Raw genomic sequence first — 25,428 nt, forward strand, 5'->3', positions numbered from 1 at the left:
CAACAAAAACAATCACTTTCCAGCTTTATATATATCTTGACATACCATTTACACTCACTGCCACTTAGAAATTAAGGTAGTTCATAGACCATCACCAAATCGTGTGATTTAACATATTAATGAAAACATGTATATGTTGCTATGCTGCATATTTGTTCCTTTAAAAAGATTTTGATAACAATATTTTATTAAAATGGATTTCTTTTATAATCTGAAGTATTTTATTTCATGTGTTTAAAAATATTTCCTGAGATGGTCCCCATAGGCCTCACCAGATGCCAAAAGGATTCGTGGCACACAAAAGGTTAAGAACCCCCTGATAGAGGGAGCTCAGATGCTGAGGCCACTCTTCTGGGGCAGCCACACCAGCCACTGGCCACGGGTGGGCAGAGAGAGGCTGGTTAGTGGGAAGAATGAAACAGTTGAACAAGAGCATAAAGCAGTGAGGCCAAGAGACAAGGAGAACAAGAATTCCTACCCCTTTGAAGTGTGGCTGGATATCCTGCAACTGGATTTCTAGGACGCATTCCCATGGGCCCATACGGATAAATTCCTCTTCTACTGGAGCTAGCCTGATGAGTTTCTGTTCCTTACAACCCAACCATCCCCAAACAAGGAAAACATCCTCCATTGGCCCCCGAGTACCTACCAGGCTCTTGGGCAATATAAGACACACCACATGATCCGTTTTTATGGTCATCAAACGTAATCTCGGCCTTACTGGGGCCCTCAACGGCGATGGAGAGGCCCCCGGCACCTGCCTCCCGGGTCCAGATGCTGAATTCAGCTGAGACAGAGAAACACCTGGTCAGTGACTGAGCCCGGTATAGGCCCCTCTTCTGGCTCAAACATGGGGTGCTGGGTTCTGTTTGTTGCCAGCCCTTTCCTCTTTCTCCAACCCCAAGCAGAACCCAAACAAGGGCATTGCTGATGTTTGCTAAGCACCACCCATGACTACACTAAGTTCATGGGCGATCAGACATCTTTGGAATACATGCAAACCAAGTCAGAACAAGATGAGAATGTTCCGTTTCATCCCCACAGACTTTCCCACTCAGCAACCACCACTGCAAGGGACCTTCACAATCAGTTTTATAAAATTCTAGCATGTTCCAAAGAACATTAGCCTGCAAGATGCTCTGGAAATGGTTTGATGACCCTGATCCTCTCTTAGAGACTCACAACACACACCCATAAATTACAGGTTCCGAGAAGTCCCTCAGTAAGACATTTGTTTAGCTTTGGGTAAGCAATTCCCAAATGTCTTTAGCCATGGAAGCCTTGCTTTAAAGAATGCCCGTTCACACCATCCATCAGTGACACACAAAGTCTTCCTTTCAGAACAGGGTGAAGAGTGCAGGATGCTCACTCCGCCAAGCTGAACTCAATCTTCTCAAGTAAAAAGCCTGCCCAGAACGCTCACCTGGGACTCCTGCTTCTCCTCGCTCCAGGCCAGGGCCACCTGCCCGGACCTTCTGGGCGCCCCCCTCACCCAGAGGCCCCACGGTGAACTGGAAGGGGCTGCCGGTGACGTGCTGGCCGCGGTACTTGACGCTGACGGTGTGAACCCCCATCTCCTGGGGCACAAACCGGACACAGTGCGAGTTCTTTCCCACAGGCACAATCTCTGCCTCGGTCACGCGGCCTGAGGGGCTGGTGACATGGGCCGACATGTCACTGCTGTCGATTTCTGAAAGGGGGCAGGGAGAAAAAGAGGAGGGTGAGGGCGAGGGTCCGAGGAGGAACAGGACATGCAGGGCGAGTAGCAGAAGGCAAAGCGAGTGTAGGCCAGGGGTGCAGGGTGCTCAGGCTTCCTCCCATCCAGGCTGGATGCCTGCCCTCCTGTCTCCCTCAAATCCCTGGGTGGTCATGGCCAGCATGGAGCGTGCAGGGCCCTTCCAGCCACCCAGCGCAGAGAATATTCTGGGGGCACTGACACGTCTTGCCTCGCCGAGCACTTTGACAGCCTTCCTGGCTGGAGCTGAGTTCATTCCACACAGCAGTTTCAAACCAGAGCTTGAGCTGATAGTTACAGCGTGTAAATAACAACCACAATGATGGCTCAGACGTCTCTAAGCAAATGTGACATGGGGCCATCAGTCATGCTTACAGGGGCTCTTTTCCATAGGTAAGGGCAGAAAACACAAGCGCCCTCAGCCCTCATTGTCAAGAAGCCTTGGCATTTATTTTAGGCAACAAGACAAAATGCATTTAGAGGAAAAGGTGAACCCAGGTTGGTCCCAGTGGCAAAGGGGAAACCACGCGTGAGCAAAGCTTTGAGCAAACAGAAGACAAGAGGCCACACTTCCAGAAACGTGACGCCTCGGGTCCCCAACACCAGGAAGCAGACGCGTCTGCTCCACCCAAGGTGCTCTGCCATGCCAGCGACCGTGCCTGCACTGACGAGGTGGAGACAGGCACGCCGCATGCTGGGTGACCAAGTAACGCCATCACCTACAGCAGCACGAAACCGCACCCTCCAGCCCTACAGGATCTGGGCAGCAGCTCATGACTCTGAGCCCTGAGGACAGAGAAAGGGAGGAGGTTGAGGGGAGGGTCACCCCACATGGCCTGGGTCCGAGGACATCTGGAGGCTGGAGGGCCATCCTCCCTTCTAACTGACAAGAGAGGGTGTTTTAGGTAATGATGGGAAAAGTTAGTCTCAACCAGAGTCATCTAGTACCACTGAAAAGAGTAAGAAGGGGTCAAGAGCTAGACAAGACTTGAGGGAAAGGGTGACTGACCACATCACACAAAGATAAGAGACAAATAGGCGAAGGGAACAGGAGAGAGAATTCCCCAAATGAGAAATGGAAAGCAAACGAAAACACAGTCCACTCGTCTAGTGACCAGAGAAATGGAACTGAAAACTGGATACCGTATCTTTCCATCAGATTGATCAAAGTGAGAACCAAAGACAGTGGCCAGTGCTGGTGGGAAAACAGAGAAATAGGCATCAATTCGTTTTCTGGAGGACAGGCTGCCAAGGCATAGCAGCATCTGAAACGTATCGGCCCAGCAATCCTACTCCCAGGCGTCCGTCCAAAGTGATGACAGATGTCACAGAGCAGTGATTAACGGGGTCAAGGGATGGAGATGAGCATATATGAAATGAGAAATCCCAATGAGGACATGCACCTAGATGTGAATTGGAATCTTATACAGTCATGAAAAGGATGACGGGGAAGTATACTTTGGTGCGGAAAGATACCCACAATACAGTGAATGGGAAGTGCACCGGAGGGATCTGAGACCGAGCCCGTGTGTCTAGGAGGCTGGAGGCATCCAGGCTCCGGCTCTGGGCCTGAAACGTGAACCACAATCTCCCTGGACGGAGTATGAGGTGAGACTTACTTCCCCTGTTTTTGAGCACCTGAACTTTTTACGATCACAGTCAACACAGTGCCTTTTAAGTGATTCTTAGTCTGGATGCTACAATAATGAGGTTTTGACCAACGGTGTGTCTAGAAAGGAAGAACCCATCAGGCAATGCTGAGAAGGCAGAGCAAGAGATATACCACAAGTCAGGAAAGACGGGAGAGGCAGTCAGTGCGGACCTTCCTCTGGAAGCTAGAAGCTCGTCACAACGTGAGCTTCATCTGAAGACGATTTAGATTTTCTGTCTTCATAGAACCTGCAGCTCCACAGCACCGGCCAGAGGAGCCTCAGGCCTTCACTTACACAGTCACTTCTTAAGAGAAAGAACCTGGGCCCCATTTCAGACAGACGATGACTGTGTTGGGCAAAGGGCTAGATGTGGTCCCCCCATCCAGCCTTGCTCCGCAGGCCTCACTCCAGTTTTAGGAATGAAAGATACGAATGGGAATTAGAAGGATGTCACTGGGCTGACACCTCCTTCCAGATATAAGCATCAGCAGGGCCAGTTCTCTCACTATTAGTCTAGTTGACAGACAGTAAGTGAAAGTCTAAACTGATTCACTCTGTTGTAAAGCAGAAACGGACACACCATTGTAAAGCAATTATACTCCAATAAAGATGTTTTAAAAAAAAAAGTCTAGGGCTTCCCTGGTGGCGCAGTGGTTGGGAGTCCGCCTGCCGATGCGGGGGACACGGGTTCGTGCCCTGGTCCGGGAGGATCCCACGTGCCGCGGAGCAGCTGAGCCCGTGAGCCATGGCCGCTGGGCCTGCGCGTCCGGAGCCTGTGCTCCGCAACGGGAGAGGCCACAACAGTGAGAGGCCCGCATACCGCAAAAAAAAAAAAAAAAAAAAAAAAAAAAAAAAAAAAAAGTCTAAAAGCTTATCTATTTTTCCCCCATGTGGTACGATAAAGCTGTTTTCATTTGGAAGAAGGAAAAGTAAATAGATATACTTTTCCTGGATGGGCCTCTGTGAAAATAAGTATAAAAAATATTAACGAATAAATAAATGAATAAATCTAAATTAAAAAACAGTCCCCCACAGCAGACTCGGATGGTACATTCTGGGCCAAGCCCATACTTGGTTTCCGGTGGTGCCCACTGCCCTGACCCACGAGCCCCTCGTGCTCACCTGGGATCTTCAGGTTCAGGTCACAGATGCTCCCAACAGTGGCCACAGATGGGGCCCGACTGGTACGGGTAATGCTCTCCTTGACTCTGCCCTCCCCGCTGATCTTCACGGTAAAGGGGCTCCCTGCAAAAACCCAGCAGGCCCTTGAGAGCAGCCCAGAGGCCATGCATGGCATTTACAGAAAACCCAAGCACGGGACAGGGAGAGCAGATGGGGCCACACATACCAGGCACGTGCTCGTCGGCGAATTTGGTGGAGACGATGTAAACCCCAGGCACGGTGGGGAAGTAGGAGACCTTGCAAGTGCCGTCCTCCAGGTCCTCTGTCTGGATGTCCACTTTGCTGGGGCCTTCCACTGCCAAGGAGATGCCGCCATAACCTGCAACACAGTAGCCCGTGGCTGCGATGACAGCAGCTCATCAGGAAGGGGGGAGGCTGATGCATGCAGAAAGGACCTCCACCCCTGGAAATGCTACAGACAGCGGAAAGATAGTAACGGTGGCCCCTGTTGGACAGCGCTGGGCAGAGGAGTCGGTGAAACGCTCTGAGAAATCCTGGAGTGAAATACCCTGGCTGAAGGTGGCCTTGACCATACTCTTCTCAAGGGTATCCACGAACATCCCACCGACCACCTGTCCTGCAGAACCCGCTGGGGGGGACACTCTGCCCACCTGCTTCCAGGAATGGCACGTGCTGTCTGGGGGTTTATTACCAGCTGCAGGCCTGAGAATTTGACATTTGTAACTGCTCCTAGCTGCCTCGGATGCCCAGCCAGGCAAGAACTAAGACAGCAGATCTAAAGCTTTAATAACCTGAGGAATCAACAGAGAACATAAGCCCATCAGGACCACAAATTCTCCAGCTCCTTGCCTTGGGAAGGTGACTTTATGCAGAAGTCACCAATGCAAGCCCATCACTCAAAAAGGCAGAAGAAGAAGACTCCGGGATGTAGAGTAGCTTGGACTGGCCCAACCTAATTCGGACCATCTCAAAGAGGAAACAGGAAGAAACTCCTCGTTTCCACGAAAGCACTGCTCAGCTGAACATGACTTAGACCAGCTGGCCCAACATTCTTAGTTTGAGATGAGTCAAGGAGACCCTGAGGAGCTGAGACAATGGTGGGAATATTGATAATGAAACAGATCTGCGAGTTGTTGTGGCTCTGGGTTCAAATGCCAGAAGCAGATGGGGCTGCTAACCCTGAGAGGATCCATTTTTTCATCTAGAAAACGAAGCTAATACCTACTTTGCCACTGCTCTTGGGGCTTAAATGATAATCATGTAAAAGGGTCTATATAGCTTGAAGGATGCTCAGAAAGAAAAGAAAGTTGGCAGGATAAAAAGATGGGAGTAATGCGAGCAATAAGAAGCCAGTTCCAAAGCTCTGGGCCTTCTCCCCTGGGACCACCCCCCCCCACAGACCTGCATCCCTCGTGTCCACGATGAAGTCAGACATCTCGAAAGTCCGGCCTTCTGACAGGCCACGGCCGTAGACTTTGGCTCTGCGGGCATCCCCGATCTCTGACTGGACCACCATGATGGACACGGGGCTGTTGGCCACGTGGTTGCCGTTCTTCTTGATGCTGACCAGGTGTTCACCCACCTCCCGGGGGATGAAGGAGATGCCTGGACCAGAGCACAGATTGGGGGTTATGAGGTGGGAGGGAGGGGTGAAGGGGAGGAAGCAGGAGGGAGACACATTGGCAAGAACAGAAACAGGACTTCCTTCCTGACTTTCCGGCAACCCAGGGTATCCAAGAGGGTTGTCAACGCCGTAAGGCAGAAATGCTTGGACTCTGACCACGCATGCGACCCAGCAGGCTTCTCGCATCACACTCCAAGGTGCTACCAATTTCCCAGGCAAGGACTGGGATCCCGGGCAAGGAGGGAACCCCCATCTCCCACTCAAGATGTGCCAGCTCCTGCTGGGAGGGCCGTCTGGGCTCACCGATGTGATTGTTGGGCAGCCTCTTTAGGAGACAGGGCTCGTCGCGGCCGGACGGGGCCTTGATGCTGGCCGTCAGGGTGCTGAGGTCAGTCTCACTGATGTCGAGCAGGAAGTCGGCGGCAGAGCCCAGCTTCACCTGAGAGCACCGTCTGCTGTCGTCTGGGAAACACCAGCCCCAACACAGCTCCATTACACGTGGTCGCCCTGGCTCTCCAGAGCTCTCACACCACACGCCATTTATAGATGAATAGGCAAGAATTAATTACGCAAACTTAAGTGACCGAAACACGCCCCGGAGACAATGAGCAGACCTAACCAACAAAGAATGACTGCTACTTATGCCTGGTTACAGGGAAGACTAGTAACTGGCAGGAACTGGAGACCTGAGTCCACACGGACCACATTTATGACCCACTGAGAGCATGATCTGAACACAGAGAACACAATAGGGGTCAGAAGCAGGGCTTTGAGTCAGATAACCTCCACCTGAATCCCAGAATACCCACATGAACTTGGCTAAGCCAGTCTTTGCAATCCTCAGTTTTCCCAGCTGTAAAGGGGAGACAAAAATCTATCTAGAAGTGATGCCGATGAGCATCTCTGAGCTCATTTACTCATGCAATAAGTATTATTTGAATGCCTCTATCTGAGAGCCTCCTTATTTGGACCCTGGAGTCAGACGGGCACAAATAAGTGCTCTCCAAATGATGTGCTTGCTTTTCCCGGGATTACCAGCTGAAGGAGGAATTTAGCCTACCCAACGTTGGCCTTGCACCCCTAGTTTGCTCCCAAGGAGACGCCATGCAACCTAAATCTCAGACATGCCTAGCCTGCTGCCCTGGGTCTGATGGGAGGGGGCGCTTATTGGGGCAGGGAGCCTCCAGCAAGCTGGGCAACTCTACCTGTGATCTTGGCTGTGAAGGGGCTGCCAGGGATGTGTTTGTCATTGTACTTGACCAGAATGCTGTAGTCGCCTGGCAGGGTGGGCAGGTAGGTCACTGTGCATGTCCCATCTTTGTTGTCAATGCAGCTGATTTCCGCCTTTGAGGGTCCCTCAATAGCCAAGTCCAGGCCACCTGTGAATGAGAGGAGGGAGGGAGAGCCATCAGGGAGAGTGTTTCCGTGTTTCAAAAGGGATCACCACTCATCCGGGACAGCCCTGATGCCAGGAACGTCAGACTGACACAAGCCACGGGCAAGGGGCGTAGGTCAGAATAAAGCTATTTACATGGTGAAAGCGTCACTGGGAAGACACTCCACCATCTGAATTCTTCCTGAAAGTGACCATGAAGTTCAATTCTTCCAGATGTGTGGGATGAGGAAGGGATGGAACCCCACGCGCCAATCACACATACAGGAGAGAGTGTCACACACAGACTATCACTGCTGCTTGGGGGCTGGATGCCATCATGAAAATCCCATTAGAATCGCAAATTTAGAAATTCCTGTGATGACAACGCGCACGGGCACAGAGCTAGAATAAGCCACTAAATGATTCACGTGGCCCCGTGGATACATGTACAGGCGCAAAAAGAACAAAATAAAAAATGTTGTCTATCAAAACACACATAAATTTCAGGCAAGTCACATAAAACATTTCATAGTATGAATGTGATTTTAATCAGAACACGAAGGACTTTAAAATTTCTGTTTTGGGTAGAAGACAGAGGAGCTCTACGTAAGAGATTTATATGCAAGAAAAGACAAGACTGATACTACCATTCAAGAGCCTTATTTTTAAAGGCTTCCCTGGAATTGCATCCCCTTAACTTTCCAAATGACAGCTGAGAACCACAGAACAACAGTACCTTCTCCTGCGTCCTCGGTGACAATGGTGAAGGTGGCCGTTTTGTTGGCCACTCCATATACCAGGCCCGGGCCATATGCAGAAACACTCCCGCTGTTGGGGTAGTTCACGTAGAACTGGAGCGGGCTCTCTGGGTATGCAAAGAACACACACAAAGTTGGGACTCATGGTGGTGGTGGTGGGGGGGGGGGAGGTGGTATTCACCTAACAGCAGTGGGTGTGGCATCTCCTGGGCAGAGCAGAACATAAGAGGAGACTGTGGGGCTCCCCATCCTAGGACACCCAAGGGGGTCTACTCACTATCGACCCTTCAGTGATCACATGAGAAAAACAGTCCCCAGGGTGCTCCAGACTAGAGGGGGGCTGAGGCAGGGGAATATAGCTCAAATGGACAAGTAAGGAGGGAACAGCTACATGGGGGCGGTGGGGAGCAGTGGAGAAGAGAAATGACCCACTACTAGATGGAATGTGACTGGAAAGGTCCTTTGGGAAGGCTGTTTGCCCATGACTTTCAAAGTCTGTGAGCTCAGCCCGAGGAATCTATCCCACTGCGGTCCTCTCCACTCAGGCCCACTCCTAGCCCTAGGCAAGTACTTCCATTTCCACAGAATTCAGATGCAAATTAGGAAAACAACCCAGGGTCCAACAACAGGGGGTTGGTTAAATAAACATTAGTCTACTTGCAGGTCATTAAAAATAATGAGGGAGATCTATGTATACTAACTTGAGAGATTATCCATAATGTGTTGCATTAAAGAGAAAAAGGCAAATTGCTATATAAATGTCAATATCCCATTATATTAATACCCTATATAATAGTAACACCTATTATAATACCTATATAATAATATATACCCATTATAATATATCCTATGTAATATTAATACCATTATCCCAGTCCAAAATAGAACAAAATTGCATGCATATTTGTAGGTACAGAGAGAGACATTTGAAAAGATACACACACCAGCATTGGAAGTAGAAGGAAAATGGTAGAAAGACATTTTTTACTTTTTCTGTATCTGCATCTTTAAAACATTTAAATAGAAGCAGATAAATACATTTTTGCTTTAAACACATAGTATCCATACACATAAACTAAAGCAAATATCAAACTGAGAGAAATATTTGCAACTCCTATCACAAAGGGCTAATCTCTCCAATATTTAGACTGCTCTCAGAAACTGATATGACAAAAGCCAATAATCCAAGAGAAAAACTGAGCCAAGGATACAAACGTCCAGTTCAGAGAAAAAGAAATACAAATAGCATTGATACTTAGCCATATAGAAAGTTGCTCAATTTCATTCACAGGAGAAATACAAACAAAGCAATACTGTTTTTTAACTCAGTCTGGCAAAGATCCCAAAATCTGATAGCTTATTCCACTGGCAAATTGGTGGAAAAGCAGCTGCTCTCCTACATGGCGGGTAGGTATGTGAACGGGAAGAGACTGGGTGAAGGGCCCTTTGGTGAGATCTGTCAGAATTGCAGGGCTGTTGCCTGTGCCCTGCAATTCCTGCCCTGGGAACCAAATATCTCAGATACACCCTGGCAGGTGTGAGATGATGGGTGTGCAAGGCTATTCACTGCAGCACGACTAGTAACCACAAAAGGTGGGGAAGAACCCAATTGCCCTCCGGTGGGAGAAATGGTTCACGTGTAACGTTCACCCAAACGGCCGGACACCATGAACGCTCTCCACTATTCAGATGCGCAAAGTTCTCCAAGATATACTATTAGATGAAAAGGGCAAGGTCAGGCTAATGTGTAGCGTAGGCTACTGTTTATGTAACAAAGGGAGAGGGATTAAACATCTGTAGTCCCATCTGTTGTAGAGTCTTAAAAGTATTCTGAAATCTAGCATAAAACATCAATAACAGTCAGGTTCAAGGAGAGGGCAGATGGGGGATATGGGTGGGAAGGAAACTTTTCTCCACATCATTTTTAAACTACGTAGATAGGTTATGTACTCAAAAAAAAAAAAAAGAACAAGAGTAACACTGTGCTGGCTGATGGACATGAAACTTGAGCTGGCTTTCCTTGTCAAGGGCAGTGAGACAATAAGGCAGCTTGTCCTCTTCTCACAACCTCTTCTCCTGTCCCACGCTGCTGCTCTGGGCTCTGCAGGCCCGGCTGGAAAGTCCCTTGATGTGCCTCACATTTTTCTCCCAGCTCACCCTTTGGCCGTGCTTGGCACAGTGACAAAGCCAAACAGTCGCGGACCGAAAGGACTGCACCGTGACCCAGGACACTTAGCTGTGTCATCCCTGCTGGAAATTAGCTGGATCTGCTGGGGTCACAGCCTGTCTGGTTTTACAGGGACGCCCACACTGCACTGCCAAATCTGCCACTGAAAACCACACAGCAGGTGACTGAACGGCTGACTACAACCTCCCACATGTTCACGTCCTGAATCTTGGAGTCCTGCAGGGCCAGTCAGCCAGGGGGCTGAGCCCGACTTACCAGGGATGTGGCTGCCCATGTATTTGATGTGCATCTCGTGGAGCCCGACCTCAGTGGGAGCATATCTGACAGTGACTGTGCCGTCCTTGTTGTCCACAATCTCAGGTGTGGCTGTCTTCCCAGAAGGCATGTGGACCTCTCCTGTTGGAGCACACGGAGACAGGGCAGTGAGCCCACCAAGACTTCCCCCGAGAAGCTGAGCACAGAGGCACACGTGGCCTTCACAATAAAGGTTTTCAGATACAAGAACACTTCACCATCGCCTAAAGCACCATGTTCCACAACCGGAAGCAGAGACGTACCTGCCTTTATTTTGTTCTATTGTTTCCACAAAATGCAGCAGGCAACTCACAAGTAAAGGGTCTTTTATTTTTGTACTGACAAATGAGAAACTCAAACAGGACTTGAGAAGACCATGAGACCAATCGGATTGGTAAAGCGTCAACTCAAAGAGAAGCAGGCATTGAAAGGAGGCTAGGAGAGGAAGTAACTCTTGTACAACAGACCTCCGTGTCAATGTCACATCTGGAAAAGCGGAAGAATAAGAGAAGGCAAGAAAAGCGGGGAATAGGAATGTGATGGTTGAGAGAGATCCAAACACAGTGGTTCACCCCCTACAGAGGATCTCCAGCCCTCTCTCCAGGATGCAGGTTATAAATGAACAACCTCTTCTGAGATACACATATACACACAGAACATTCTGCAATCCCATGGGCTCATGGACTGACCCAGGGATGCTGGGTTCCGGACCCCAGGTCTGGGGGACAAGTGGAACCAGCTCCTGCGCACTGTTTGGAGAGCTAGTACAAGTGAGTGAGAATAAGACGGCTTTCACGACAGTGCTTACCGGTGATTTCTCCTTTCCTGACTGCAAACGGAATGACCAAGTCGAAAGGCTTAAACCCCAGGCCGTTCATGTCACTCACTGGGACATAGGCCTCTTCAGTTACCTAAAAACAGGAAGCAGTGGTCACTGGGTAAAGTGGACAACGGTGTGAGCTGGGGAAGCTACAGGGGGCAGAGCAACTGGGAATTTTGCAAGCCCGTACAACCAGGATTTGGGGATGCGGCTGCCCATGCTTTGCGGGCTTTGGCTAACGGGCTCCGGGGCCAGAGCAGAACCTGAAGAATTGGAGGAATCATGCTGACCAATTGCTAAAAATCCCTAGGCTGTTTGCTTGTGAAATTCCCAGCAGCACCCATGGGAAAGCGGAAAAGTGAGAGACAGCAATGTCTGTGAGTCCCAAGAGGTTCCACCTGGAAAGCTTTAGTTGCCTGTGGCCTGGAAAAGAAGGTGCGTTTTAAGTGGCAGAAAGTAGCAGCGGTGGCTTTCCCCCTGAACAGAAACCAAATGTGCAAGTGATGGCTTTTAGAGTCAGCAGGAGGGCTGAGACAGCTGTCCATCTTTCTCTTTAAACGTGGAGACAAACTGCACGGAGCGTGATCACAGACATGGTGGTGGGTGATTCGTGGAGTGCGTACGATGACACAGGTGGGTCTCATTACAGAGAAAGCCAGGATCATTGTGATGCACTGATCCGTGGGGACAAACCAATGACCAAGACACCCAGAGGGCTTAAGCAATCCCCAAAAGCAGGCTGCAGCTTTTCTGCAATGAAGGCTGAGTAAACAAAGACATGGAAAAGGGAAAAATAAAAACAAAAACAAAAAGTATACCCAGGGCCTGAATCCAGGGGGACATGCATTTACCGGTGCCTCCTCCACAGCTGCGACTTCCCCATCTGTGGCCTGGTCAGTGGCAAATGGAAATTAGTTGGGAATCACATTGAGGGACGTCGCGACTCAGTAGATTCTACAACCCGAGGGCTGCTTCCTCCCCATTTGTCTTGCATAGCAGAGAGCCACTCCCTGTAGCAGGAGCCTACCTTCTTCCCACCTTTATGGAGAGCAAGTTGGCATCTCCTCTTCAAATGTCAAATCCACATGCCCTTGGAACCCATGACCCACTTCTAGGAAGCAAGCCTATAGAAATACTGGCACGAAAGTCTATAGGTAAGTCATGTGTGCAAAGGATTTTACTGGAGCCATTCATTGTTGGGCAAGGCTGAAATAACCTAAATGTCCATCTGTAAGGGAGTTGGTTAAGTAAATTATGTAAGCCTGTACAGTGGACCCCGTTGGAGCCATTCTGAAGAGGCAATCAAGTCAGATCAATTAATATGGAAGGGTATTTACAGCATATTGAGGGAAGGAAGCAAGTTGCAAAGCAATGTGCATGGTTAATCTCATGCACAAAACTGACATATTTCTTGCATAAGCAGGAGAAAACCTAATGCTGGTCACCCCTGGAGCATGAAATTGGGAAAGGGGTCTCTTGTTACTTGGTATGTGTCTATAGTTATGTTCTAAAAGTTTTTATAAATTGATTTTTTAAAAACCAGAGACTTTGTGTTCCTGATCCAATCACCATGATAAGGGATGGGTCCCCTCTCAGTTCCCTCTTCTCCCACAATAAAAGAAGTGGAAAGCCTCCCTTCTGGAGGAAAGCTTCCGTGCCCATGTTTAGGCCCTTTTCTGTATTCTGGCATCTCAGAAAGGGGGCTTCACTTACAAAGGCAGCTTTGTAAGCTTCAACGTTTGCAACAGCCCTATCCCCCACGCCCTGGACCATCTCAGGTTGGGCGACTCCGGGACACATCAGCCGGGAAGTTCTTTCAGCGGCTACGCTATAGCCTTTGATCGGTGACTTCTTAACAGTGACAGGCAGAGAAGCTGCTAGACTCGTGACTTGCTGTGCACGTCTGTGAGATGTATTTAACTGAACCAGCCTGCTGGGGCTCCTGCAGACATTTGCTGCTAAGGCAGTACAGGGTGTTCACGTCCTTTTGGCCCCAAGCCTGCAGGGGAAGATGGGGAACCTAGCCCCAAGAGGCCAATGAATAGAAAGTGAGCCCATCTAGGTAAGGCTGGAGGAAGCTAGGAATGGGAGAATGAAGAGCTAAAGCATGTGCCCTGAGTGTCATCCCTTCCTGCCTTCAGCAGTTGTTAGGGGTGTAGTGCGTTTTACACAAAGGATCCTTGCTTTGTGTGCATTCCAGGGCTGAATGGACATTCATTCCCAATGAGTTTGGTGGCCTCCACTGCAGGTTTCTGACTCATCTGCTAAAACAGTCCTTGGTATTTTCTTCCTGATTTCCTCACTCATGCCCTCCAAACGTGGTCTCTTATCTCCAGCTCATCCCACCAGCAGGGCCGTGACCTCTGCCCAATTCTAACCAACCAGATAAAAACTCCTGTGGGCTAAAAACAGATTCTTAAAACTACAACTGGGACTTCTCTGTAAATAAGAAGGACATAAACTTTCTAGCTGCATCTTCTTCTCCCCTGAGGAGAAAAACACTCCCAAGTTAACAGCGTCCAAAGTGTTTACACCCTTGAGACATAAAAAGGCTCCAGGTCTCTGGCACAACGTTTATAGATAAACATCTATGGAGAAGAATAAAGGTACAGCACATTATAGAGTGGGAGACAGACATGGGCTTCTGTCTGGAATGGAGTCTTCGTGTCCTTCTCTGCTGCTGCATAAAGTGAAATCATTAGATGGAGCTTTGTAGGCTGTGCATGGGGCCAGGCCATTGAGTTCTGTAAACTTTGTGGTCTGCTGCCCATGGCATCAAAGGACACAGGTGAGGAGGGTGCTCAGCAGCTGTCCAGAGCAGGCAGTCTGCGTTCAGGGGACTTGAGTCTGATCCCCGTGCTCCTATACAGCATTTGAAAAAGGGCCAACAATGCTGAGTTTTAAGGGTTAAAATGAAGGACTGCTCCTAAGGTTTCTAACCCCTTTCCTGGTTGAAGAACCTTAATAATCAAAGCAAGATCTAAGAGTCACTTAGATTTGAAAATTAAAGGGCCTAGCCATTCTCTGGCTCAGAGGTTTTGCCTAATGGTTTTCTTTTATTCCAGATGTTCCTAGCTTCAAAAAGACAAGTTATTTCCCCCTCATCATCAAAGTCTGAATCTTTCCAAAACACAGCTGGAGGTACTTTGAGTCCTGGGATATCAGAGTCAAGTCTCCAGACATAACAGCCTCGGGAACCTCTCTCCTCCAGGGGAAGAGAGAGGAGGAACACCAGCAGGATGAAAAATTGTAATGTTTCACTTAGAGACGTTTTTGTCAAAGCGTATCTTTCTGAGCTGGGCTTAGGCCAGGACATTGCCTTAGATCCTGAAGCATCATGGACACTCTGGTTGCCAGTGATTTCCTAAAACCCCTTAGAGCCAAAGGGTCCCTGGGTTTCTAGAGATTACTACAGGATTCCGCAAGGTCATGACTGCTTAAGACAATTTTTCTTTTACAGAAAAGAAAAAAAAAAGTGGCCGGGGATGTCTCAGCCAGGGTTTAACAAACAGCAGTCGTTACTGTTCCTGCTAACAACAGCATGCTCTAGAGAAGGAATTTTCCTTACCATGACAGTGAAGGGGCTGTTGGGAATATCAACGCCACCAAAGCGCACGTAGATGACATAGGTGCCCGGCTTGGCGGCTGTGTAGAAAATGTCATAAGTGCCATCCTCATTCTCGATGACATCAGCCTCGGCCTCAGTGCCGTCTGGGGTCAGAACCGTGCAGGTCACTTTGCCTTTTCCGGCAGTCTTGGCGTCTACCACAAAGCCCACTTCCTCGCCAGTTTTCACAGTGGAGGCGATTCCAGGACCTGGAGAAAAGTTTAGGAGGGGAGAGCATGGAGGCTTCAGCCATGGACAGCAGCTGAACGCCCAAGAACAAATCACACACATTCGTGTTGTATCTGTGAATGTTAGACCTTCAACTGCCACCGTGCAGAGGGATGTCCCAGAGAAGCCCTGGGGAAGATGCTGCTCCAGGGAGCATTCTAACCATTACTTATTAAATAAGGTGTATCTGCAAGTTCCGAGTGATAACCATAGGTTAAACCCTCTTTGCCAGAATTCAGGTGTATGGAGATGAAGGTCAACTTTCATCAGCAAACACATATTGGGCATTTCCTTAAGTGCCAGATACACACAAAGGTGAGCAAACCACAATCTCAGCTCTCAGTATGCTCAAAATCTAACAGGGCAGAGGCATGCAGGCTGGACACCAAGAATGACAGCTCAATCTGTGTTGGAAACACCGAGGGGGGACTAAGTTATCAAAAAAATAATCAATGGTTCTTCAGAGAAGCATCCTGCAGCACATCTATGGAAAGTTCTACGAATTTATATCCCAGGGTTGCCACACTGACAGAGGGCTTCCTGAGAAAGGGGAAATGGCTGAATTCTGAAGCCTGGGTACCCTTGGCTAGGGAAGACTTACAACCTCTGTCTCCAAATGATGACCCGTCTATCTGTCTGTCTCTCTGACTTGTGGCACCCCTTTACTGAGGATCCACAGATCAGGGAGTGCAAAAAACTGTGAATTAAAAGCACCTCGGCCAAAATAAAAAAGTGTGTAGAAGCAACAAGGAGTGATAATGATAAGAACAATGCTGAGACAGTGAGTAGTAAGGGAAGACTGAAGTTTGGCGCTGAATGACAGACTGAGAGGTAGGGCCAAAGGAGCCCCCAGGCTGAGCAGAGTATCCTGCCTGAGCTGCGGCAAGGAGGAAAGCCTGGAAAGCCAGGAGGAAGTTCCCACCCAGTATTCACATGCCCTCAGGTTAGCAAAGACAATCCAGTTGTCTCTGGAACAGCACAGACCTAGGAGGTGGCAGACTGGCCATCGTTACAAAATTTCTCAGTCTTGTGGTGGATGGATAAGCCAAAAAGAGCCAAGCTGAGCAATTTACAGCCTTACCCTGAACGCCAAAAGATTTCCTCCTTTCAGAACAAGATGAGATATGAGAGAAATAGGACACATCCAGGGTGGACCTCTGTTTAGTTTTATTTATATATATATATATATTTTTTTTTTTTTTTTTTGCGGTATACGGGCCTCTCACTGTTGTGGCCTCTCCCGTTGCGGAGCACAGGATCCGGACGCACAGGCCTGGCGGCCATGGCTCACGGGCTTAGTTGCTCCGCGGCATGTGGGATCCTCCCGGACCAGGGCACGAACCCGTGTCTCCTGCATCGGCAGGCGGATTCTCAACCACTGCGCCACCAGGGAAGCCCTAGTTTTATTTAAAGAGAAGCGAATCAGTTTCATTTCAGAGATGGGGGTTCATGGTTTGAAATCTGCTTGAAGCAGCATCAGAGTTGCCCATGATATTCAATTGGTCGTGTCTTAGAAATGGAAGAACTGTCATGCTCTAATATTCCTGGAGAATTCCCGAGAGACTCAGATGTTAAGTCCTGAGTGTTGAGGAAAAACCTAGATCCTTTAATGTGCTTCTCTAGCCCTGGCCTGCAATGCTCTTGAATATATCTCGAATAACTAAACCATCTACTCATGAAAGGCATAAATTTGATGCTTTACATGGGAGCCACAGCTGAAATCACAACAAGTGAAATCTCAACAATCACCCACTTCAAAAGTAACTGTAATAGTTTCTATGTGCCTGGCACTGTGCTAAGCACTTTTCATGCCTGACCTCATCTAATCTCTGCAATAGCACTGTGAAACAGTCTCTGATCCTTGGAAGAGCTTCTTGAACTTAAATGTTTTCCAAAAAGATCTTCCATCTAAGTCTGCCTGAGGCTAAGAGTGGTTGAGCATCTTGCCCTGATCACACAGCTATTAAGTGGCAGACGCTGGCTTTCTGATGCCAAAACGCACACTCCTGTCCTTGAGCTGCACTCACCTGTGGCCAGGCACTTGCTGGCATCGCCCGTCTGTGTGGCCCGGATGCGGTAGGGAGACAATGGGATGTCATCCCCACCGTAGGTGACCCCAATCATATAACGTCCAGTCTTGTCAGGGATGTAGGTAACAGCGTATGTGCCATCTTTATTATCATGGACAATGGCTCTTTTGGGTTTTCCCTCTTGGTCCTGTGGATCACAGAGAAATTCTATTTAGGATGTTGTCATCAAGATGTAGAAACCATTCAAAGAAAACCTTGACAGATTTTGCTCATTAATTAATGCCTCTAGCTGGAAGAAAAAAGAATTACTGGCTTGGGCTTCCCTGGTGGCGCAGTGGTTGAGAATCCGCCTGCCGATGCAGGGGACACGGGTTCGTGCCCCGGTCTGGGAAGATCCCACATACTGCGGAGCGGCTGGGCCCGTGAGCCGTGGCCGCTGAGCCTGTGCATCCAGAGCCTGCGCTCCGCAAAGGGAGAGGCCACAACAGTGAGAGGCCCGTGTACCACAAAAAAAAAAAAAAAAAAAAAAGAATTACTGGCTTAATACATTTTGGGAGGTGGTGGGAGCAGAGGATCATAGATCCCTTTAACACTGTGATGGACATGGTCAATTATGAGTGAATTTTCTGTCAAGGGAACAAACAGTTTTAGCTCCAAATCCATTGAAATGTAGGGAGACAAGGGGGCAGAGGCTTCTACTTCTGCACCATCACCTTCACTCTCCTTTCCCTCTTTACTAATAGGAACCTAATTCTTAGCTAGGTATGCTGCTTCCAGAATACGAGACGCCACTTCCTAGTATCCTTGGCCACTAGGTACAGCCATGGGACTTATGACAAACTTCTGGCAAACGAGAAGACAGTGGAAGTCTCATGAGGGACTTCTGACAGGGCTGCTTAAGGGAGCTGATTGAGTCGGAAGGCGCCATTGTCCCTTCTGCTATCTTCCTCTTTCTGGCTTGCCGGGTGGATTGGATGACCAGAGCACCAGCAGGCTCCTGGTCCATGAGGAGACCTTAGGGACAGAAGCCACAGTAACGTTAGGACAGAGGAGCAGAGACGGGGAATGGAGCCTGCTTCCGTGATAAGCCACAGAGCACCCAGGTGCCTTGCCTGGCCTCTGGGCCTGTCTAGCAAGAGAGAACTATCCCATGTGTTTAAGTCACTCTGATTTGAGGGTTGACTGTGACATACAGCAGAACTTAGTCTTAACTAATCCAAAGGGTAATTTTAAACATTCAAGCATCAAAAGATAGGAATAGATATAATAGAGAGCAAAATATATGAGATTCACCAAAATGTGGTACTTGAAGCTACACTCTCAGGCTTCTCGGGCAAGCCTGTTTGTTGTCCTGTACAATTACTGACTCTCTAGTGGGGAAATCAGACAAACATTTGTGTGAGGCTAGAAATTAGCTGTGAAAATCCTGGTTCTTACCCCTGGCTGAGAAATTAGGTCTTATTAATGAAGTTTGGCTCCAGAAAAATCATTCAAGGTTACCGTTATCTGAACAGCAAGCAGGCCTTCCCCGGCATCTCTGGCATCGATTGCAAACTCCACAGGCAGGCTGGCAGGCACACCATAGGTACTGAGGCCAGGGCCACTGGCGGTCACTTTGCTGGCATCGTATGTGGGAAGGACCTTGACCTTAAAGGGACTTGACAGACATACACACCCCAGTTCAGCATGGATACACTTCAACGCAGCTACATCTGACCTCTCTTACGCAAGAGACTGGGATTGAGAGGGAGGATTTCTACAGCATATAAGACTTAAATTCACAATCATGTAACCACGACACAACAGACCAGCTTTCCATAAATGCATTCCATGGGATACAAACTAATTTCCAAATTAGTCTGGGAAACATGGGGTTAAACACATTTAACCCACTTTTGTTTTACTAAAACAATGATCACCAAAATGGAAAGAAAAAATATTAAAACTGATGTTTCAATATTATCTTGTCCTCTTATTTTCTATTTTTAGTATGTTTTAGATGATGTAAGACCTATTAGTCAAGTACCACTAAATGTAATTTATAAATTATACCTTTCCACAGAGCTAGAGCTATATGTATATCTTCATGTAAAAATATGTACATTTTGTGGTACAGGTGAAAATTTAAATTTTAAGTATGATAAAAAAAATCTTTGGAGACTCTTCTCAGAGGAAAAGAGTTTAAGCAACATTTTTTCTATTAATAGGAATGAGGAACAGGTTTTTATCCAGCACCTTCTGGGAATGCTATGGGTAACCAAATTCTCAATTAAGAAGTCAACATTTTTGCCCTAATCAGAAAACAAGTTGCATCGTCACCAGAAAGAAGACCTTGATGAACTAACGCACTGCTTAATTTCAGCTCATCTTGACATTAAAGATGGCTGAAAGGAACAAATGTGTGTGTGGGGGGGGGGGGGGGCGCACCAAGAGAGCAGCAGGCACAAACATCAAAAAGCTAGTGTATTTTAACACCTGTGCAGAGCATGGCGGTTCTCAGCGATGCTGATCAGATGGATGGGTGGGTAAATGAGTGGATGGATGCATGGATGGATGGATGCGTGGGTGGGTGGACAGATGGATGGATACATGGATAGATGAACGGAAAGGTGGGCCACCAGAGCAGTGCTGGTCTTCCCTAAGTGACAGAAGCTTACCTACGAGGGATCTCTTCATCAGCATATTTAACAGAGACCATGTAAGGCCCCTCCTGGGACGGGGTGTAGGTCACTGTGTGTGTGCCATCCCCATTGTCCACCACGTTCACGGGCTCCACCAGACCTGAGAACAGAGATGAGGGGGCTGAGGAACTGCCTGGCTTCCCCTTCACTCCACCTGGGCTGAGTTCATAAAGGATCACATTCATCCATGAGAGCTACTGGTTTCCACTGGTAACACAAAGGCAAGCAGGCCATAATCAGAGGCCTAAAAAAATCACAGGAGAAAGATTCCCCAATTCATAGTTGCAGAAATGACCCTAAGAGACTCCTTTAGCTTTCTGTTGGCTGAACTACACTCCGTCGGACCTAGAGTATAATTAAGGAGACTGCCTGCACTTGTTGCTGGAGGGCATATGGTGAAGATGCTTGTTGCAGACATGCTATCCTTTCAAGCTGGTTAGGCATGCTTGGGATGTGGTAATTTTACTCTACAGCCAAGAAAGGGTCAAAGAGTCCAGAACTCTGAACAGCAAAATTTAACCAATGGGCCAGCCAGTTAAAACTTGTATCCACCTTTGAGCAAAGACCATCAAGGCAGCAGCATGCTGGGTGTAGGGCACAGGACAGGTGAGGGTGCCGATCTCATGAGCGTGAGAGGGCTCTCAATGTGACATCTGCAGGGGATGGTTAGAGGTCACTTTAAAGCATAATCAAGGCATGCATTAGGTTGGTAGATTGTAGGTCCCAGTTCTGAACATGAGTGTCAGGATGCATCAGCTGAAGGGTAGATTAATTACAGTGTGGCATACTCATTAAGCAATGCACATGAGGCAGGTACAAGGCAATTTCAGAGTTAAGGCCAGCAAGAGGCATTCGGGTTACGTAAATCAGAGCAGCAGCTAATAGGAAAATGCAAACCTGTCTCCATAAAGTCACCCTTCAGGTCCCGATTAAAGAACTCTGACATGGCTTTCAGGGGGCTGAGGCTTGACTGGGAATCCGTCTCATCAGCTAAAATTAAAAGGCTGTTATGTTATTCTGAGTCCTCTGTAATAGACGTAGATATCTCAGCAAAGCTTTTCTCTCTTTCTCCCCTCTGCCCTGCCCTGTCTTCCTCTCTCTCTGTCCCTCTACCACACACACACACACACACACACACACACACACACACACACACACACACACACACAGGTCTTGAAGCTCAGTAACTTTGTGGAATCAGATTCCAGCCCTATGACTTCATTTCCCCAAAAACCATTTCTGCTCTGATCTTCAAAGGGCATAACCTCCTGCTGAACCCCATTAAGGAGAAAGTTCCTCTTCAAAGAAGGAAGCCCTCATTTGCCACTTCTGTGAAGCCAAGAACACATCATTGAGTAAAGATCCAGATAATTTAAGAAATTAGGCAGAGAATGGCACATTTTAAATGCTGGAAGAGGAAGTGTGATCACCTACTGAAAAAGATAAATTTCAACGCACATCAGGGCTTGTCCCCAAATGGCCTGCTAGCCTCACCCAACCCAAATTCCAGGCTGCAAAAGGGGAGGCCAAATTGCCAACAAAGCCCATTCCCCAAGAGACCACCTCTCCCAGGGAGCTGGGACAATGACAAAGCTATGTGTCACATGGGCTGAGTATTGCTCATTTCCAGAAATTTGGGGTGTGTTCCCACATGAGCACCAAATCCAACACCCACGCAAATACAGACCCATCCCAGTCACCTCACAAATGGTGAAACACATAATTAAGCAGTTGCAATAATTTTACATGTGAGATCCCAGATACTACTTGCTTCATCTTGCTACTTTAAAAAAATAAAACAAAATTTAAAAAAGACATTTAGAGTCATATTATTAAATGACAGAAAAGACAGGCCGATAGAAAAATAACAGGCCTGCCAATTTTTTAAGCTTAAACTTCTGTTTAGCTAGAACACGGAGCAATAAAGTAATTTAAGAAATTTAACTTAAAGTTCATGACTTAACTCAAAAGCAAAGTGCCTGCTCTGGGTCATGGCTGCCCCTGTCCAGGGCAGGTGAGTGTCGCCAGGAAGGCAGGATGTGTACTTACCTCGTGGGCCCATGACCCTCACTTCCAGTGGGGCCAGGCCGGCCTTGCTGCTGTCCACCGTGAAGGACTGCAAGACACGAGCTCGGACACCCGAGCCCAGCCCAGGGCCAGCGATCTTGACCTTGCTGGGGTCCACAACATCCTTCACAGGAACCCTGAAGGGGCTGCCTAGAAAAGAGGTCACAGGATTCTAAGTACAGCCCCCCCTAGTGCCTGGAGACTCACCGTGTGTGCACCCAGAATTGCACCATTGCTCTACCCAGGCCTTCACTTACACCAGCCCCAGTCAGCTTCTCCTGCCTTGCTGTGTTGTGCACCCAAGTGCACCTACTGTGTACAGACATGGTGCCAGGTTCTGGGCCCAGAGTGCTTAACAGCTCTCCAGGAACCCCATGCAGGAGAAGGATGAGGTAAGCAAGTCACTGTAACATCATATACAACACATGTTGGGGATTTGTACAGGTGTTGGTGGAGCACTCAGAAGACAATGAATCTAGTCTCTGGGAGACCAGAGGACGCTTTCCAATAACATATGAGACATATGGGTGAGCAGATGTCACTGAGAAGGGTTTCAAGCAGAGGGATTGGCACGTGCAAAGGCCTGGAGGTGAAGTAGAAGACAGGCTGTTGAAGGAACTGAAGGAGGATGCTGAGTGGTGGAACGAAGGCATGGAGAGAACTGCAGAGAGGTCGGCAGGCTAGTCCACATCCAACATCCTCTCCCATAAAAGGCTCCTCAGGGGCCCCTGGACTCCTGTCCCTGCAATGTAGCCAGCACCACCCTCCTACCACCACTCATGGCCTTCTTGGTTCCCTGGCCACTGGGTGAAGGCTTGCTTTCTCCCTGAGTGTAAGCTGTGGTCCCCCTGCATGGCCGACCCCACCACTGACACTGGGGCCCTCTGACTCTTTGAGGGTATTGATTTTAAAGACTGATGAAACATGGGAAAGGCAAGGGGACTGGAATTTGAGAAAAGCACTAAACACAGAAACAGGAACTGGGCCAGGACCCTCATGGGATTCCTCTACCAAGGGAGACCAAGCAAGACCTCCCCAGAGGTAGGCCAGAAACAGGAGCCCCAGCATCCCCAGCACCATGCCTCAGGCTGCCAAGTCCATCACCAAGGGGCAACACCCATCTCTTGCAGAAGTTCTCATGCCCCCTGTGACGCCTGGCAGTTAACGATGTCTAACTGCCACAGAAGCCGAGGTCTCTCTGCTTTGTATCCTAGAACATTTGTACTTTGTAGAATCAGGGGTGGTAAATAACAAAGATCACACAAAGAACCAAGGCCCTGGCTTTTTTAATAATAGCGGGGCTTCAATGGTATCTGATTTCTTGGTTAATTGAAACAAATGGCTGACCCTGGCAGAGACAAGCACCACGCTCCATGCTGGAGTTTAGTGAAACAAAAAGGAGTTTTATTTTAAAGAGAGACAGTTGAGGATTTCAGTATCAAGAGGTGATGGCAATGAACTAACTTTGAAGCCAATGTCCAAGTTAGCCTCCAATGGAAGTGGTCTGAACTCAGCATGAAGTAGCCAAGAACCAACAAGGTAACTTTAGGTCTAGAGTGGCAGATACCAGGCAATCTATGCCACTCTCCCATTCTGCGCTCCAGGCAGACATGATCAATCAATCACAGCAGGCTTTCTTCCTGACGCACTCATCCCACTTAATCCAGTGGTCAAAACAGCCATCACCAACAGACCACAGCTGACCCACCAGAGGAAACCTGGATATGCCATCGTGGGTAAGACAGGATACTTTGTTAAAAATACCCTACTATGGGGGTTTGTGTCAGGCCAGGAAAAACCAGGCTAATATTTAACCAACCAGAATTTCTATGAAAGCAAATTAGAAGTTACCAGGTTATTGAATGTTTCACAGCAGAACCTCATGTGCTACCTTTGCTATGAAGCCTGACACTAAGACAATCAACCAACGCTTTACTGAATGACTCTGACTGGGAAAATTCTGGAGTCCAGGAGAAGTTGGCATTTGGCTCTGGGAGGCAAAAGAGCCTGAAAAATTAAAAAAAGGCACCATCTACATCTGATGAAAAAACCCTAAATGGGTATCTTTCTGTTGTTATGCTCCAAGTTGGCCATTTGCTTCAAGCTTGTGCATCAGCCACAGGGGCCCAACCTCTCACCCCCTTCTGCAGGGGGAATTCCAAAGTTGATGGCATCCACCAGATTTTCTCAATAAAGTCAAAATAGTTTTGTTGCCTCCACTACCAGGAAATGCTCATCCCACTACTGTCCGTCTGGTGGGAGCCACCAGGTCAACTGCCCTGGCAACAGCCTTCTACCCATTCTCCAAGCTCTCTTCTCCCATCCCATGAAATGCACAGTTGCAAAACTCCAAAAGGTCCCCTTGGCTCTGTAATGTCCCTGAGCCCTGCTCTCTTTCTTTGTAAACACTAGGCAGGAAACTCACAGACTGCAGGAGCTTTGTCTTGTCTGTGGCTGAATTCTCCCTGACTAGTGATTATGGGAATTAAAAAATCTATATTGGAAGAGTTGCAAGGACAAGTTTGAGGAGAAATGTCATTTTAAATGAATTACGGGGCTTCCCTGGTGGCGCAGTGGTTGAGAGTCCGCCTGCCGATGCAGGGGACACGGGTTCGTGCCCTGGTCCGGGAAGATCCCACATGCCGCGGAGCAGCTGGGCCCGTGAGCCATGGCCGCTGAGCCTGCGCGTCCAGAGCCTTTGCTCTGCAACAGGAGAGGCCACAACAGTGAGAGGCCCGCGTACCGCAAAAAAAATTTAAAAATAAATAAATAATGAATTATGGCTTCAATGAACATCTGAGTAGAATGAATTTGAGCTGAATGTCAATGTTTTCTGATCAATGTGAAAAAGGAGGAGTGAGCGTGAGTGTGAGTGTGTGTACACACTTGCACATGATATGGGGAAAGAGCAGACATAGTCAGGAAAGCATGTGGTCAGTGGACACTCCAGCTTCCTGGAAGTCAATCCACAAACCTGAAAGTAGGGCCCTCAGCCTGCCCCTTCCTCTCTCTGTCTCGTCCTGGCTTATGGCCTTCAGAACAACACTGCCCCGCCCGAGGTTCCTCCTGCTCTCACCACACATGAGACAAGGCATAAGGTGACTCAGGAGCAGCCCTGGAGTCCTTAGACTTCTGTCCACACCATACCACACGCTCACCTACCCTTCTAGACGTGTGTTGGGTGGCAATTATTTCACTATATAAACAGAACTAGAATCTATGGAGA

At 48.3% G+C, this 25,428-nt stretch overlaps 2 protein-coding genes across 2 annotated transcripts in view; both read right to left on the reverse strand.

Moving 5' to 3' along the window:
• FLNB (filamin B) overlaps positions 1 to 25,428 on the reverse strand; it is a 169,497-nt gene that overhangs the window by 16,220 nt on the left and 127,849 nt on the right. Inside the window, exons 27-43 of the mRNA XM_059076153.2 lie at positions 22,185 to 22,352; positions 21,033 to 21,125; positions 20,112 to 20,235; positions 18,955 to 19,111; positions 17,452 to 17,641; positions 15,158 to 15,405; positions 12,408 to 12,479; positions 11,578 to 11,680; positions 10,731 to 10,871; positions 8,266 to 8,394; positions 7,360 to 7,533; positions 6,458 to 6,616; positions 5,932 to 6,135; positions 4,736 to 4,888; positions 4,510 to 4,632; positions 1,424 to 1,690; positions 650 to 787 (exon numbers count right to left, since the gene is read on the reverse strand). Coding sequence (XP_058932136.2) covers positions 650 to 787; positions 1,424 to 1,690; positions 4,510 to 4,632; positions 4,736 to 4,888; positions 5,932 to 6,135; positions 6,458 to 6,616; positions 7,360 to 7,533; positions 8,266 to 8,394; positions 10,731 to 10,871; positions 11,578 to 11,680; positions 12,408 to 12,479; positions 15,158 to 15,405; positions 17,452 to 17,641; positions 18,955 to 19,111; positions 20,112 to 20,235; positions 21,033 to 21,125; positions 22,185 to 22,352 — 2,643 coding nt within the window. The remainder of the gene's footprint in view (positions 1 to 649; positions 788 to 1,423; positions 1,691 to 4,509; positions 4,633 to 4,735; positions 4,889 to 5,931; positions 6,136 to 6,457; positions 6,617 to 7,359; positions 7,534 to 8,265; positions 8,395 to 10,730; positions 10,872 to 11,577; positions 11,681 to 12,407; positions 12,480 to 15,157; positions 15,406 to 17,451; positions 17,642 to 18,954; positions 19,112 to 20,111; positions 20,236 to 21,032; positions 21,126 to 22,184; positions 22,353 to 25,428) is intronic.
• SLMAP (sarcolemma associated protein) overlaps positions 15,082 to 25,428 on the reverse strand; it is a 307,400-nt gene continuing 297,053 nt past the window's right edge. Inside the window, exon 25 of the mRNA XM_067043824.1 lies at positions 15,082 to 15,092. The gene's annotated coding sequence lies outside the window, so the exon portion shown is untranslated. The remainder of the gene's footprint in view (positions 15,093 to 25,428) is intronic.

Source organism: Kogia breviceps, chromosome 10 (assembly GCF_026419965.1).
Source record: "Kogia breviceps isolate mKogBre1 chromosome 10, mKogBre1 haplotype 1, whole genome shotgun sequence".
In the NCBI taxonomy this organism is placed as follows: Eukaryota; Metazoa; Chordata; class Mammalia; order Artiodactyla; family Physeteridae; genus Kogia; species Kogia breviceps.